Source organism: Pan paniscus, chromosome 5 (assembly GCF_029289425.2).
Source record: "Pan paniscus chromosome 5, NHGRI_mPanPan1-v2.0_pri, whole genome shotgun sequence".
NCBI classification, from domain to species: domain Eukaryota; kingdom Metazoa; phylum Chordata; class Mammalia; order Primates; family Hominidae; genus Pan; species Pan paniscus.
In genome coordinates this window covers 61,044,720-61,061,359 of record NC_073254.2, presented here as the reverse complement: position 1 = coordinate 61,061,359, position 16,640 = coordinate 61,044,720, and the positions used below count along the sequence as shown (strand labels likewise).

General features: G+C 38.4%; 1 protein-coding gene across 2 annotated transcripts in view; it reads left to right on the top strand.

Annotated features, from left to right (window-relative positions):
• The window catches only part of CYP39A1 (cytochrome P450 family 39 subfamily A member 1), a 102,797-nt gene extending 86,688 nt beyond the window's left edge, over positions 1 to 16,109 (top strand). For both annotated transcript variants that reach the window (XM_008958685.4, XM_003833200.5), the window contains 2 exons: positions 12,080 to 12,167; positions 15,487 to 16,109. In XM_008958685.4, the coding sequence (XP_008956933.3) occupies positions 12,080 to 12,167; positions 15,487 to 15,558 (160 nt within the window). In that variant the 3' untranslated portion in view covers positions 15,559 to 16,109. The remainder of the gene's footprint in view (positions 1 to 12,079; positions 12,168 to 15,486) is intronic.
• The last annotated feature ends 531 nt before the right edge of the window (positions 16,110 to 16,640 follow it).

The following is a 16,640-nucleotide window of genomic DNA, read 5'->3' as shown; positions in this document are numbered from 1 at the left end:
TCTGCTCTTGTGACTGAGCATCAGTGAGTTTGCTGTCAGATGTGCATAGAGGCCAATACCATGGCACTGGCTTTTGAGAAAAGAAAACTTTTATTTCAAGTCAACTGGCAAGGAGACAGGAGGAAATGCTCAAATCTGTCTCCCCAAGCTGGAGGCTGGGGTAGGTTTCATAAGCATAGGGTAATGATGTGTGATCTGATTGGATCTTAACAATGAGATGATGTCGGGAAGCATGATCTGACTGGATCCTGCCATGGGTGATGACAGTGCTCTATCTGATTGGATCCTGGATCCTGCAATGTGGTGTATGCTGCTTAATTCAGTCCCTGCTCCTTGGTCCAAGCACTTAATCCCTCTGTGGTTGCACAGTTGGTTATCTGGGCATGCCCTGGTTACATGACCTTCATCCTGGGGGTCCATGGCAAATGAAAAGCAACTCACAACATTGTTACATAAACGTCTACACCAGATTCGTTTGATGTGGTTACACTTTCTCATCTCCTTTTTTTATTTTATATATTTCCCATTTTCTTCTTTTTTTTATGTTTTCTTCTTTTCCTTCTCATTCAGCTTACCCTTATCCCTTTTTTCTCTTCCCATTTTGTTCTTTTTTTTCTATATTTAATATAAAACATCTACCTTCCCACTCTACCAGATTATGCTTTCACCAGTATTCCCAATCAAAAGTTTGGTACCCCAGACATAATGTTGCATGTATAATGGAGATATTCTTTATCATTTTAATGTTGTGTGCTAAAATTAAAAGGTTTGGCAAACTGCATCTTCTAACATATTTTTTTTTCATCATTTTCCTTGACAAGTTCCTCTAGATCAGTATTCTCAAAATGTGGTCCCCAGACCACCAGTATTAAGATTACCAGGAAACTTGTAATAAATGCAAGTTCCTGGGCCCTGTCCCAGATCTCCCGACTCAGAAACTTTGGGGGTGGGGCCCAGTAATCTGTTTTAACAAGCCCTCCAGATGATTCTGATGCACTAAAATTTGAGAATCACAGGTGCTAGATTATTTTGTCTCCTGCTACCATATTGATTTTATTTTCCTTAAAGATTTCTCAGAGGGATGAGGTTGCCATACTTCCGCTTTAACTTGATAGCTGCGCTTCAATGAATGATGCCTATGAAACTATGTCTGTATGCTACCTTCTCTGAATTCCGGGGCAAGATCATTCTATTTTCATAAGCTGCAGCTGGTGGCAACTAGGAATATACTTCAGACCTCTTGCTCCTGGCAACAGTGATAGCTTTCCAGCACATGCTGGCATTACCTACAATGACTTCTAGGAGGAAAAAAGAGAGAGGCGTTCTCTTTAAAAGTGACAGAGGTATTCAGTCTCAAAATCAAGACATCTAAAATTAAAATCATCAATTTTCCCCAATACTAGCATTCCTTCAGTACTCTCTCTCCTCCTATCACTGCTCTCTTAGACACCTGGGTTTTTGGAGTTATCCTTTACTCCTCCTTCCTTCTGGCCTTCTGTGTACATTCTCCACTCCTTTAAAACTAGGTCTCCTCAACCAGGTCCAGTGGCTCACACCTGTAATCCTAGCATTTTGGGAGGTTGAGATGGGCGGATCACTTGAGGTTAGGAGTTTGCGACCAGCCTGACCAACATGGTGAAACCTCGTCTCTACTAAAAATACGAAAAAATTACTTGGGTGTAATGGTGGGTGCCTATAATCCCAGCTACTTGGGAGGCCGAGGCAGGAGAGAATAGCTTGAACCCCTGAGGCAGAGATTGCAGTGAGCCGAGATCACACCACTGCACTTCAGCCTGGGCAACACAGCGAGACTCTGTCTCTTAATAAAATAAAATAAAATAAAACAAAATAAAAAACAAACTAGGTCTCCTTCACCTCAGCATCAGATGACTATTATCATTGCCTAACCCTTCTCCCTGACTGTATTATCTCTTATTTCAATCCATCTTACTCACTACATACAGATGAGTTTTCCTTAAATAATAATCTCTGAGTGTCACTCTCTCATTGAGATTCTGGTGCCACTACCTGCTGGCCAAATTCATTAGCCTAGAACTCCGGGCCCTCCATAATCTGACACCAGCCTTACCTTTCTAAACATCTGAGAATGTCCTCCCCAGAGCGTCTACTTGCTGTTCCTTACTACAGAGTGTCCACTCCTCCCCTTGCCCATGTTTTCTGCTGGCCCTGGAATGCTCTCACTCAACAAGTCTACTTATTTAAAGGTTCTTTTGCCCTCATGGTGTAGCTCAAGTTTCACCTCCATATAAAGTCAGTGTTAATCATGCCAGGTTGTAGAGTGCTCTCCAGACTCCAAATTTTGTTTCCCTTGTTTCTACCTTCATCTATATATTATTGTGACCTCTTCCGTCTCTCCATGTGCATTGCTAGCATTGTGTTGTGTCGGTCTTGGTGTTCTCAATGCCTGTGTAGCATTCCTTAATGAAGTATTTAAATACAAATGCAGAAAATACGCAAGTACCAAGTATTTAAAAAATTTTCAACATGTTTCTATTTTAATGAACTTTATTAGTAGATGTGTAATGTTGTTCTTGTAAGTGTAAAAGATAAATCTGTCATAAACAATGTGCCTCATTATTTTCACTGTTTTGACATTAGAAGTATTAAGAAAACATTACTTACCTGAACATAGCTTAGCTTGCTTCTGAAGAGCTTCTGTAAAAATACGAATTTACAAGGCCCGTTTTCTTTGACATAAAAAGCTTTCTATGTCCTAGGTATGTATATGTCAGTTTCTGGTATTTTACACATTGAACAAAATTCAGTGACATAGTAAAGGCTTTAAAAAACAGTATTTTTTTTTTTTTTTTTTTTGCCACTGTAAAGAAAAAAACTTTAGTGGTGAATTGAGGTAATTCTATTAGAATATCCAAATATTTGGATTTGAAGAAAATTCAACTTTTCCTTTAAGATATCAAAATCTTAATGTAATATAAATATCAATACTATCTTAATAGCTAGTTATTAATTTAATAACTAAACTAACACTAAAAAGTAGAAAAGAAAAATATTAAGCCACACAAATTCAAATGTACATTATGAATTGGCCAAAAGCCTGAGTATTTATCTTTAAGGGAAATGTAGTTTTATCATTTTTAAGAACATCACATAGACTAAAATTAATTAAGGAAATTCTGCCTTACAGATTATAACAGAAAATTATTTTAATACATTGGTAAATATTATTTCTAATCTTTTTTTGAAATTTTTTATTATTCATTCTGTTCCTCATTCTACTTTCTCTACAGATTTTTTCTAACATATTTTTCGGCTTCAAACTTTTAAAAATTTATTTATTTGTTTGTTTATTTTATTTATTTTTTAATGGAGAGGAGGTTTCACCATGTTGTCCAGACTGGTCTCCAACTCCTGAGCTCAAGTGATCCACCTGCTTCAGCCTCCCAAAGCACTGGGATTATAGGCATGAGCCACCATGCCTGGCCTTTAAAATGTATTTACTTTAAATGACAAGTAAAAATTATGATGTACTATATGATGCTTTGAATATGTACATGTTGTAAAATGGCCAAGTTAAGCTGTTTAAGATAGGCATTATGTCACCTACTTTTTTTTTGAGGTGAGAACACTTAAAATCTACTCTTAGTCTGGACACAGTGGCTCATGCCTATAATCCCAGCACTTTGGGAGGCCAAGGTGGGCGGATCACCTGAGGTCAGGAGTTCGAGACCAGCCTGGCCAACATGGTGAAACACCATCTGTACTAAAAATACAAAAGTTAGCCAGGTGTGGTGGCAGGTGCCTGTAATCCCAGCTACTCAGGAGGCTGAGGGAGGAGAATCACTTGAACCCAGGAGGCGGAGGTTGCAGTGAGCCAAGATCGTACCACTGCACTCCAGCTTGGGCAACAGAGTGAGACTGTCTCAAGAAACAAACAAACAAACAAACTACTCTCTTAGCAACTTTCATATTGTTATTAACTGTAGCCACCATGATATACAATCAGTATATTGAACTTATTCCTCCTGTCTAACTGAAATGTGTCCCTTGAATAACATTTCCCCAACTCCCCTAACCCCAGCCTTTGGTAACCACTATTTCTAATTATTTCTAATCAAAATATGCACGGTATTTCTAAAATGTTTAATATTGTGCTCTTAACTTATGAACGTTGATCTTGTTTGCATTTCTCATTTGCTTAGCAAATTATTTTAGGGATCCAGGAAGTATTTATTGAATACCTCCTATATGTTGTAATAAAGCTTCGAGAAACCCCGTTTCCACACCTAGGTATAATTGTTCAATCAGTACAATCTATTGAGGGGCACTTTCGTTATTAAAGTCCCAACACTGTCACATGGCACATTCAAACCCCCCTTGAACCGGCTCCTCCTGCACTGTCCAGCTTCATCTCTCATCACCTCACCTTCTGCATGGAGTCAACAACTTGCAGGTCCCTAGATACTATTTTTCTTCTAAGTCTGTCCCTTGGAATGGATTTTCTCTCTGCCAAGTGTACCTTCTTCACTTGCGCAGCTCCCACACTGCACCCTCAAATTGTTGACTGTCTTTTTCGCTTGTTGCAGTGCCTCTAGGGACTTGAGAGGAAGAGTGGCAGGGGCCTTTTATCCCAGGATGCTGAACTCAGAGAAGTTGGAAATCACTGCACTGGTCAATAGCAAGCTCATATTAGAGAAGGGCTTAAAACAATGATAAGGAGATAGGATTTATTTGAATAAAGCAAGGAACCTACAAAACTGTTCTATAATTCACAAATACAAAATTAGCCAGCATTTTTTCTAGAGCTGCCAAGTAAACATTGAATGCTAGGAAGTCACTACTTCCTAATATTCTACCAAACATGAAATGCCAACTTAGTTATTTGAAAAAGTGAGCTCATTTAATTTACTTGTAGGAAGAGAGCTAAGTACTGAAAAGAAGTGGTTACTTTATGTAAGTGGGAGCTTGATGTCTAATTTCACATATTGGTGCTTTTTGCCTTCTTTCCATTTGATAGGCTGGCTCACACCTTCCATGAAACACTTTATTTATGGGGTTGCAGACACACCACCTTCCTTTATTATTCTACCCTTTGGCCTGCTTCTTCCCCATCTCCTTTGCTCATCTTCCTCAATTTCCTGACTTCCAAATTTTGGATTATCCCAGGGCTCCTTCCGTAGATTTTTTTTTTAATCAAGTTTATTTAACTCACTCTGTAAGTGATCTCATACTGCCCCATGGCTTTAAATAATTGTCTAAATAATGATGACTCTTATATTTATAAATCTTCTATCTCTGACCCTGAATGAATCCTTCCTAATCATGGGGCTCATTACTTAGCTTCCATTCAACATCTTCTTTGGATATCTAAAAGGCACTGGTCTATAGAGAGCTGTACTTAAGTCCAAAACTGAGCTCCAGATTACAATTCCCTCAACCTCCTCTTCCTTCAATCTTCCCCATTTCTGAGGTAAACAACAGCTGTATTCTTGCATTTCCTCAAGTCGAAAACTTTGGAGTCATCCTTGATTCCTTTATATTCTTCACATGTATAATGTAAACCATCAGTCCATCCTACGGAATATATCCAGACTCTAACTATGGCTTACAACTATTTCTACCATCCTGTTCTAAGTCACCACTTTCTATTGTCTGGAAAATTGTAGTGGCTTTCTTATCACTCTTTTCGCTTCCATTTATCTCACCCTATATTTTATTCTCGGTGTGGCAACTGAAGGATCCTTTCAGAGCTTGTCATACTTCTCAAAACTGTCCGGTAGCTTCCCATCTCAATACTAGCCTTCTCATCATTTCTCATTCTTCTAACTCTGGATTTTTGCACCTTTTATGGCTCACCCTCTTATTTTATTCTAGGGTCTGATAAAATGTCACCTCATCAGAGAGACCTTCCTTCTCTAAAATATTTTAGCCCACACCTCCATCAACTTTCTCTCCTGTTCTTATTTATTATTCTAGAATGCATTCTACTAGAATTTAAGCTTCATGAGAACGTGAATATTGTTTTTGTTTACTGGGGTGACTTCAGTGCTTAGAAGTATATAAAGCACATAAGGACACAATAAACATCGAGTGAATGAATGAATGGGGGTCATATTTTATTGCTAGAACTCTTAGTGTATAATCTAAATGTCACTTTACTGTTCCCATAAAAGTCACTTTTTTTCAAAGGAGAAGAGAGAAAAGACAGGTGTGTTACATTCACAACCTAGTTATCCATTTAAATTTGACCCTTGGTGTTCTGCAGTCTTTGCTGAGCTCCCAGCTCCTCCATGTGCTACCACCCACAGCACTGAAAATGAGATGCTGCTTTTTTCAGATCATCTCCAGCAGAGGGATGAAAGTGAGGCTACTCATGCTTCCTGCCATTATATCACCTCTTTACTTTCCACTGCACTATCACACAAGATAGTGTAAATGTGTCAGTTCTTATGGAATTTTTAGGGTAAGCAAATTACAGCATAGGTAGGGAAATATTAAAATTGTACATAAAATGTTTATTTTCCTATAGTCCTAGAGAAAAGTACTTAAATTGAGCACATCACAGAAAGTTCCTTTTTCCTAACCTTATATGCCTTTACATGGCAATGTGTTTGTCTCTTTTGCAAAATAGTGACAGAGCAGCTGCCCTCCTTTTAGTCTCATCCCTCCTCTGAGAAGCTGATTTTACTCCAAGATATATCACCACCCTTCCTCCCTAGGTCATTTCTCAATCTGAGTATAGAGTAACATGAGGGGCTTTAGCAGGACTGTCCATGGTTGTCCTTGGGACTTGAGTTCCTCAAAACTGTTCATTGTGGGCACAGGCACACTATGTTCCTTAAGACCTGCCCAAATATTAATTCTTTAAATTTTCTACTGAATGAATGGTTGATTGTCATTTCAACATCAGTCTCTTCCTCTCTTTTACACATTTCCCAAAGACCATCACCTTTTTTTTTTTTTTTTTTTTTGAGACGGAGTCTTGCTCTGTCACCAGGTTGGAGCACAGTGGCGTGATCTCGGCTCACTGCACCCCCTGCTTCCCAGGTTCAAGCAATTCTCCTGCCTCAGCCTCCTGAGTAGCTGGGATTACAGGTGCGTGCCACCACGCCCAGCTAATTTTTCTATTTTTAGTAGAGACAGGGTTTCACCATGTTGGTCAGGCTGGTCTCGATCTCATGACCTAGTAATCTACCCACCTCGGCCTCCCAAAGTGCTGGGATTATAGGCATGAGCCACCGTGCCCGGCCGACAATCACCTTTTTTCCTAATGCATGCTATAATCTAAATCCTTACGGAGAAAATTAAATATTTACCCCCAGATTACTTAGGCTGATCTCTCTCATGGTAAAATTAGTGCGTTATTAGAAAGAACAGTGATATAGTTTGCCTCTGTGTCCCCACCCAAATCTCATGTTGAATTATAATCTCCACATTTGGAGGAGGAGGGGCCTGGTGGGAGGTGATTGAATCATGGGGGTGAACTTCCCCCCTTGATGTTCGTGATAGTGAATGCGTTCTCACGAGATATGATGGTATAAAACTGTGTGGCACTTCCCCCTTTGCTCGCTTTCTCTCTCCGGCCACCATGTGAAGAAGGAGCTTGCTTCCCCTTCACCTTCTGCCATGATTGCAAGTTTCCTGAGGCTTCCCAGTCATGCTTCCTGTTAAGCCTGCAGAACTGTGAGTCAATTAAACCTCTTTTTTTTCATAAATTACCAAGTCTTAGATAAGTTCTTTTCACAGTGTGAGAACAGATGAATACAAACAGTATTAGCTCCCTTTCTTTATACGTTGACTGCTTATTATTTTTCTTTCTATTCTTTAAACACATTGTAAGTCCTTTGGCTTGCATAGTTTCCAGTGAAAAGTCTATGTTAACTTTTAATGTTTGTTGTTCTTTATGGTGTCTTTGTTTTCTGGCTAAATTTTTTTTAGTCCCTGGGTTTGTTTATTTATTAATTGCAATTTGATTATGATTTGCATTAGCATGATTTTCTTTTCCTTTTTTTCTTTTTGAGATGGAGTCTTGCTCTGTCTCCCAGGCTGGAATGCAGTCGTGTGATCTCAGCTCATTGCAAACTCTGCCTCCCGAGTTCAAGCAATTCTCTGCCTCAGCCTCCACAGTAGCTGGGATTACAGGCACCCACCACCACACCTGGCTAATTTTTGTATTTTTAGTAGAGATGGGGTTTCACCATCTTGGCCAGGCTGGTCTTGAACTCCTGACCTCATGATCTGCCCTCCTCGGCCTCCCAAAATACTGGGATTACAGGTGTGAGCCACTGTGCCTTGCTTTTTTTTTTTCTTTTAAGACAGTGTCCTGCTCTGTTGCCCAGGCTGGAGTGTAGTGGCACAATCTTGGCTCCGTGCAACCTCCTCCTCCCTGGTTCAAGTGATTCTCTTGCCTCAGCCTCCCAAGTAGCTGGGATTACAGGCACACACCACCGTGCCCAGCTAATATTTTTGTATTTTTAGTAGAGACGAGGTTTGGCTATGTTGGCCAAGCTGGTCTCAAACTCCTGGCCTCAGGTGATCTACCCGCCTCAGCCTTCCAAAGTGCTGAGATTACAGGCGTGAACCACTGCACCCAGTCAGCATGATTTTCTTTATATTTCTTCTGCTTGGGGGTCATGATCTGTAAATTATAGTTTTCAAAAAAATTTGAAAATGTTTCACTATTACTTCTCAAAATATTTTCCCTGCTTGCTCATCTATATCTCTAATAACATGTATGTTAGACTTTGTTATTTTATAAGTTAATAACCTATTTATTTTTATAGCCTTTTATTCTGTGTACTTCATTTTAGATATTTTTCTTTGTTTTGTTAATTAAGTTCCATTATCTTTTCTTTGGCAGCATTTTACCATCTGTTAATCCCATCCAGTTTATTTTTCATTTAAGATATTGTATTTTTCATTGCTAGAAGCACAATTATTTTTAAAATATCTTATCTTTCTCTCCTCATCATGCTGTTCTTTTCTACCTTTATGAACCTGTGGAGTATAATAACTATTTTTAATATCTGTCATTTCTGGGCCTATATTTTTTCAATGGGCTTTCTCTTGGATTGGGGTCATTTTTCTGTTTTGTTTTTTCTAGCCTGTTAACTTTTGAATAGATGGCAAGACATAAATGTTAAGTGCCATGGATACTGGGTTGTGTTGTATTCTTTTAGTTTAGACCTCATTATGACATGCAGTTAGTTGCTTAGAAAAACAACTTTGCAAAACTTGTTTTTAAGCTTCAGTAAGGTAAATCCAGAGCGCCATTTAATGTAAAATAATATAATCCCACTACTAAGGCAATACCCATTTAAGAGCTCTAGCTAATGGTCCATGTGCTATACAATGGTGAGACTTTTTCTTGTGTGAACACAGCCTCCATGTCTTGTGTGAGCTCTTGGCCTTATTCAGCTTCTTGTGCTTTGATTTCCCTTTCGTTGTTCTTTTTCCGTCTCAGTAGTTTCCTCTCACACATGCAGAGATCAGTACTCTGCCAAATACTCAAGTAGACTCCTATCTAGATCCCTGGAATACTCTTGCGCTCTCTCTCTCTGTGAAACTCCTTCTTTTCTGATACTCTTCTCTACAGATTTTAGTCTCTTTAGCTTGCCCGAACTTGGATCTCTGTCTGCTGAATTAATAATACTCTCAGACCTGTGAGTTTTTTCTGTCCTTGCACTGTGGCCTGAAGACTGCCAGAAGCAGGAAACCGAAGCAATCATGGGTTTCGTCTGATTCTTTACTTCCTCTGGAGATCTTTGTCCTACACTGGATTTTGCCCCGTTTTTGAGTTATTTAAGGCAGGAAGATAACACCAACTTTTGTTACTTTATCATGGCCAGGAATGGAAATTCCAATTTGTGAAAAGTTTGACAAAACCTTAGTTGTGAGACATTCTGAACCTTTATGTGAGTTAGCAAAATTGTTTTTTCTTAGAAACATTGCTGACTTTGATCCAAATCAGTAAATATTAGCCATGTCCTATTTCATAGACATGGATACTCTTTTAGAATAAATTATCTTTAGCATTTGCAAGTAAGTAGGGTTAAATTTGCATCATAAATATTACTGAATAATTGATGTGATATTCAGATGGATTATAGCCACACCTGGAGTGCTCCAGATTTCATTTGAAATAAAATACAGTCAAGATGTTTCAAGAACAGTAGTGCAGAAAAATCTAATTATTTGATATGAATATGAGATCATTGATATGTATACATTCACTCATTCAATCAACAAACATTGAGGATTTAAAGATAAGACATAGTTCCTGCTTTTTGTGAAGGCTGTAGTCTATAAGGGAAGACAGACATGCAAATTCTAGCTGTAATATAGTAAGATATAGTAGGATTGTAGGATAAAGGCATTAGTTAAGGGATATGTAAAGTGCCACAGAAATACAGAGACAGGTGGAAAGGGCAGGAAATTGAATCTGCTCTATGGAAGGCATCACTTTCCATCACTATTCATTTATTCAGTTAACATTATTAGGTACTAATAGTGTGCTGTGCACTGTGCTAAGGCCTCATAATACAAATCTTCCTCTGGGAGAGCCCTGGCTAACAAGCAATCACAATGTGGTGCAGTAGCAGCTGTGGCTAAGATGTGACCAGGGAACCATGTGGTGGAGAGGAAGGGCACTACAGCCTGGAGGACAGTTATCAGGAAATGCTTCCAGAGGAGATTGAGCCTCAGAAAGGGAAAGGCTTGTGGCACAGAACATCATCATTCAGAGAATGTCAAGTAATATAACGTGGCTAGAGCCACATTGTGTCAAGGGGGAGCTCTGGGGGAGAGGAGACTGCAGAGTTAGGTAAGGGGCAGATCTTCAAGGGCTGGCTGTATTCTGCTGTGGTGTTTGGAAGATTGCGTGTGTGTGTGTGTGTGTGTGTGTGTCTGCGTGTGTGTGTAATGAGGAGATAGTGAAGATATGTGTTTTAGAAAGTTTACTCCAGTGGTAGGGTAAAGGACAGAGTAGAGGGAAGTGAAACTGGAAGCAATGTGGAAGGTAAATTGATTCAGTAATCCAGGAAATAAATGATGAAGAACTACACTGAGGGAGTCATGGAGGGACTGGAGATAAGGGGTTAAGGAGGAGAATTAAGAGCTATTTAGGAGAACAACAAAAAAAGGACTTGGTGCCTAATTGGATATGGAGGGTGATGGAGAGGATTTAGTCTATGACAATGTTCTGTCCCATTGGACTAATTGTATTCATTAAGGGCTGTGCTTCCTAAAAGGTTTCCCTATCCTGCAGAGAGTTCAAAACAACCCAATGGGACACAGGGAAAAATAACAGAATTCTATTTATACTTTTTTCAGTTTTTTAGTTTCTATTTGTATGTGTCTTAGAAAATGGTCTCTAAACAGTGTAGTATATGTGTATAATTTAAAATAAATGAGTATCAATATATTGTAGGGCATGCTGAAATATTTTATTATCAAGAGTGTGTGATCAAAATGCTTGGGCACTCTTAGACAAGGAATGCAAAAGGAAAAGTGGATTTAGAGGTCCTGGGGAATTTGATATTACTGTAGAACATTCAGGCAGTAATTTCCAGTGGGCAACAGGATCTAGACTTAGGTAGGACTGTCCAATAGAGCCTTCTGTGATCATGGAAATGTCTTAAATATACACTGTCCAGTATAGTAGCCTGTAACCACATGCAGCTTTTGAGCACTTGAAATATGGCCAGTGCAACCAAGGAACTGAAATTTTCCATTTTGCTTAATCTTAAACTTATGTATTAAATGTATTTAAATTGAAATAGCCACTTGTATCTAATGGCTATGATACTGGAAAGCACAGTCCTAAAGAGAGAGACTTGGGACTGTCATTTATTGACAGCTCCCACTGGCTCAGCACTTTATATACATTTTAAAGCAATTTAATCATCCCGCTACCCTATGGAGTAGGTGGTATTAAGAAAGAAAAGAGTTAAGTTCTTACTCTGTCCTTTAAATAGGAAAAGAGTATATTGTAAAGAAGAGCATGTTTACTCTGAAATATGTATGCTTTCTAGATATTCTGTGTTGGCAGATATTTATACATCTTTCACAATCAAGTAACAATTTTATTCTTTTCTTCCAGGTGGTTTGCTCTGTTAGAGGTTCAGATGTGTATTATTTTAATACTTTATAAATATGACTGTAGTCTTCTGGACCCATTACCCAAACAGGTAAGTGTTTTCAGAATTTTGAGTATCATGACTACTTATAAATATGACATAACCACCCCCACTTCCCCCAATTGTGATTACTAGAGATGAGCTGACATTTCCTCACTTAGGCCTGATCTTAACAGGTGCCTTAGATTGAACCAGACTGAGAAGATTCTCGGTCTCCTTAATTCAGGATCTAATCTATGTACCCAATTACTACCTGACTGGGACTTAATAGCAGTCTTTCCACCACTTCCAGTGTTAGGAGCTCTTCATTGCACTTACCAATTTGAACACTTTTCTCTGAGTTAAATAAACATGGCGCCAACTTTGCCCTTATTTTTCTAGAAAGGAATGTCTGTGATCCAAAGGTGAACTATTGTTTTTAATGCAAGTCATAACCCTTGGTCCATCTGAAAAGGAACAGCATGGAAAAAAACTAACCTAGCAGTAAAAACAGTGAACAGAAATGAAAAGGTCATGGCTTTATTCCTACCTCAAACTATTGAATATTCAGTCATTTAAGTTTTCTGTAGATCTATTCTCATAGATCAGTGGCTCTCGAATTGGTGTGAGCATCAGCATCACTAGTAGGGCTTGTTAGAACAGACTGTATAAAGGTGCTATTTATCGCTAGAATTTCTGATCCAGTAGGAACAGGGGAGGGGCTACAGAATTGCATTTCTTTTCTTTTTTTTTTTTTTTTTGGTGGGGGGGTTGTTTTTTATTTGTTTGTTTTTGAGACAGAGTCTCCAAACACTGTGAGCTGAGTTCAGTGGCACAATCTCAGCTCACTGCAGCCTCTGCCTCCTGGGTTCAAGTGGTTCTCTTGCCTCAGCCTCCCTGGTAACTGGGCCTGCAAGCGCACACCACCATGCCTGGCTAATTTTTTGTATTTTTAGTAGAGATGTTGTTTTGCCATGTTGGCCACGCTGGTCTCCCAAAGTGCTGGGATTACAGGCATGAGCCACAGCACCCGGCCCAAAATTTGCATTTCTAACAAGCTCCAGGTGATACCGCTGCTGCTGCTGCTTGTCTGGGTGCCACACTTTGAGGACCTCTGTTGTAAGAAATAAAAGGAAGTTCAATTTAAATCCAAATGTTTGGAAATCATGTGAAAACTTTGGGTAAAGGGTGCTATTTAAATTGGGGCTGAAGGTCAGAAATTAAGGATTGCAATCTCCGAGCTATTCACATAGCGTTTTGTGCTTTGATTTACTCTTGATTTAATAAGGCTAATGTATGGGAGATAAATAAAACTCTTGGGTGACATTTCAATAGGAATTACGTAAGTGTGTAAGTGACACAGAAAGTATTTTACTACTCACAAATATGCACATTTCAGCATTTCACTTGATTTCTTTTGCACTTCTATTTTGAGGACAAGTAACTTATCGGTGATGAAGAGCTCTCAGAATCTTACAGTGAAAGGGAACTCAAAACAACTTTCACAAAGGGTCTCAGCTACCTGCTACATTGTTGACAAAATGAACATCAGGGTCAGGCTTTATGGACATCAAATACTAGTTCCTGATCCACTGAGTTGAATGTCACAATTTTGCTCAAGGTTAAACTCAACATCCAAAGATTTTCCCACCAGCAAGAGGACACCAGAATGCCTTTTCAGATGAAAAGGATGGCATTGGTTAAAACCATGGAGATTAGTAATTTTGACCAATTCCTTAAGACAGGATTTTTCCTAGCATTTTCTCCTAAGAATTCTATTATCTGTATTTAATTTCTTATACTATTTTATATATGTCCTATTTATGTTTTGACACCACTGAGAACACTTTTTAAAGAAATGTTCTCTCAGGTTATAAAAAGTACAAGTCTGAGTGAATTCCCATGATCTCAAAGAGCATTTTATCTCACAATTCTTATTCTAGAATGAGAAACATCAATTAACTTTATTTAACTATTGAATTTGTTTCAATAAATTATAAAATCAGGTGATCAGAAAGTACAGGAAATGGCTGTCAAATCACCAGGCTCTTCTAGGAGAAGGCAGGGATGGGTTGTCAAAGCATGTCCTGAACACTGTGTTGTCAGGTGCAGGGAAATCAGTGGACTTGGAAACCAACTCCCCTGAAGGAATTTACTTAACATAGTAGAAAAAATCAAATGCTAGAATCTCCAATTTTAATTTTGCAACAGCCCAATGTTTTATTTTACCTCAAAAGGCCTTAAATAATGTAGTGTTAATTCTCTTCCATTATGAATCAAACAAAAAGGAAATACTACAAAGTTTAAGGATCTGTGGTCAGGCAGCAGTGTCCTGATGCTAGCAGTGGGGGCTGTTCCATTTTGAGCATTAAGGAAAGGTCAACTTTAATTCTCTTGCAAAAGGAAGCACATTTTTGCTAACATAATGGGTTTTTATTTCTTTGTATGGTTGTTTTTTTTTTCATTTTACTTTTGGGGTTCATAGAGCCTTAGGAAATCTCACAAAATGCATGGATCCCCTTTGTAGAAAAGTGCATACTTCTTCATACACACAAAGTTGTGGATGCAATTTCAGTGGGTTCATGGAACCCTGCAACTTATTCTTTCAACTCTCCAAAGAATCTCCTTGCTAAAGAGCCCATTTTGTGCCCTATTTCATTCAAACTTGAAAATAGACTGATTCTAAATTGGATCCACCTCATCTTTCCTCACTCCTCATCTTCCCTCAGCCCTCATGGTTGACAGAAAAGGTTCCTTTTCTTTTTTAATCCCCTAAACCTCAAATATCTCTTTGTATTATTTACAATACGCTGATCTCCCCTTGACCCTACACAGTTTCATATCTTATTTCTAACTCGGGCGAAAAAAGTCAGAACATTTGGAGCCTACAAAGTATCTTTATGGGGGCGATGGAGCGAGACTCCTCTCAAAAAAAATATATCTTTGTGGAAAGTCACGATCATGAATACGCTATAAGTGACTCACATCACCAACTCCACATCATTCTTTAAACACCTGTAACCTGCAGTATGGAGATCTCACCCAGCGATTCTAAATGAAGTGTCACAGTTTTGAGCCAGAATTGTAGAAAGAGCCTTATTTGTGGCAACCTCTTTAGCCAGATAAAGCGAAGGGTGGCAGGCCTATAGCCTTCAGGTGTGTACGACTAAAGAGATTGTTATTAGAATAAGGAATTGTATTTTTTCTTCTGCCTGAATGGAAGGCTAAAGTTGATGTTGGATATTGTGAAGTTCATTGATGCAAACATTTCCCAACTTGAAAAACCTAAATTTTGTACTTTTTAGAGAAGATTACAATGGAATAAAACTTAGGTCTGAAACTGTGGACTTATGTCTCTTAATTTCTATTTCTTCTGCATTTCTTTTTTTAGAGTTATCTCCATTTGGTGGGTGTCCCCCAGCCGGAAGGGCAATGCCGAATTGAATATAAACAAAGAATATGACATCTGTTGGGCCTCACAAGGGCCAGGGCCTTCTGGAGGAGTGGCACTACCCCACCTGGCAGCACCTAGACCTGAGCTCTACAAAAACACTGCTTCACTTTGTTTTAGGACTTAGTTCAAGAACACATTCAAATGGTGCATGTGTTTGGTACGTTCAACAGTAGACCAAGAATCTAACATCACTCTCAGTAATATAGAGACCGGAATACATGGTTTATAGGAAATGATCAAATGATCCAAAAAAACCCCACATTTTTTAAGAAGTTGGAATTTGATTTCATGCATAACTGTATTAAAACATTAAATAGAAATAATGTCATTTGAATGAAAATCTTATCACATTAAATTCACTGTGAAGGCAGCATACTTAAATTTCTATTTTGAAAAGTCTAAAAGGCTTAGATTTTTAAAATTTAATAATTATTTCTACAAATTTTCTATTTTTCTTGAGGTGATTCTCAATTAGCAATTGGAACTCCTAGGCTCTATTAACATAATTCTTTATTGTAAACGTATCTAAAGCTAAAAGTAATAAAATGATAGTTTTCTGAGACCTGTGAGGACAGGAATGGTGTCTTACATTCATTTCTACACTATTATGCTTAGGATTGCACCTTCTTTACAGAGTATATTCAATAAATGTATGTTGATTGATGTATTGATTTATATTTTAATTAACCTGGAAGCATTGTTTTGACTCAAAGTGTTTGCAATTATAGTTTGGCAGATACCATATTTTTGCTAATGCATAGAAACACAAGTATAACGGTATGCCAAGACAAGTAACTGTAGTGGAATCTATTAAAGACTTATAACTGTCAAGTATTTACCATGAAATCCAGAAAAGAAATCTTATCATGTTCAGGAAAACATATGACACTAATAACAGAGTGAACACTTATGTCATAATTTATCTTCCAGTATTATATAAAGTGCTGCTTGCCTCTCTTATTTCACAGTGAGGAAGCTTTGTGTGGTGCATGTTGTTCTTCTGTGGCTTATTTGCTTCCCTGGGCTAGAATTATCCCATGAGGTTGATAATGATTGCTTAGTCATCCATTTCCTACTAGCAAGCACATGAC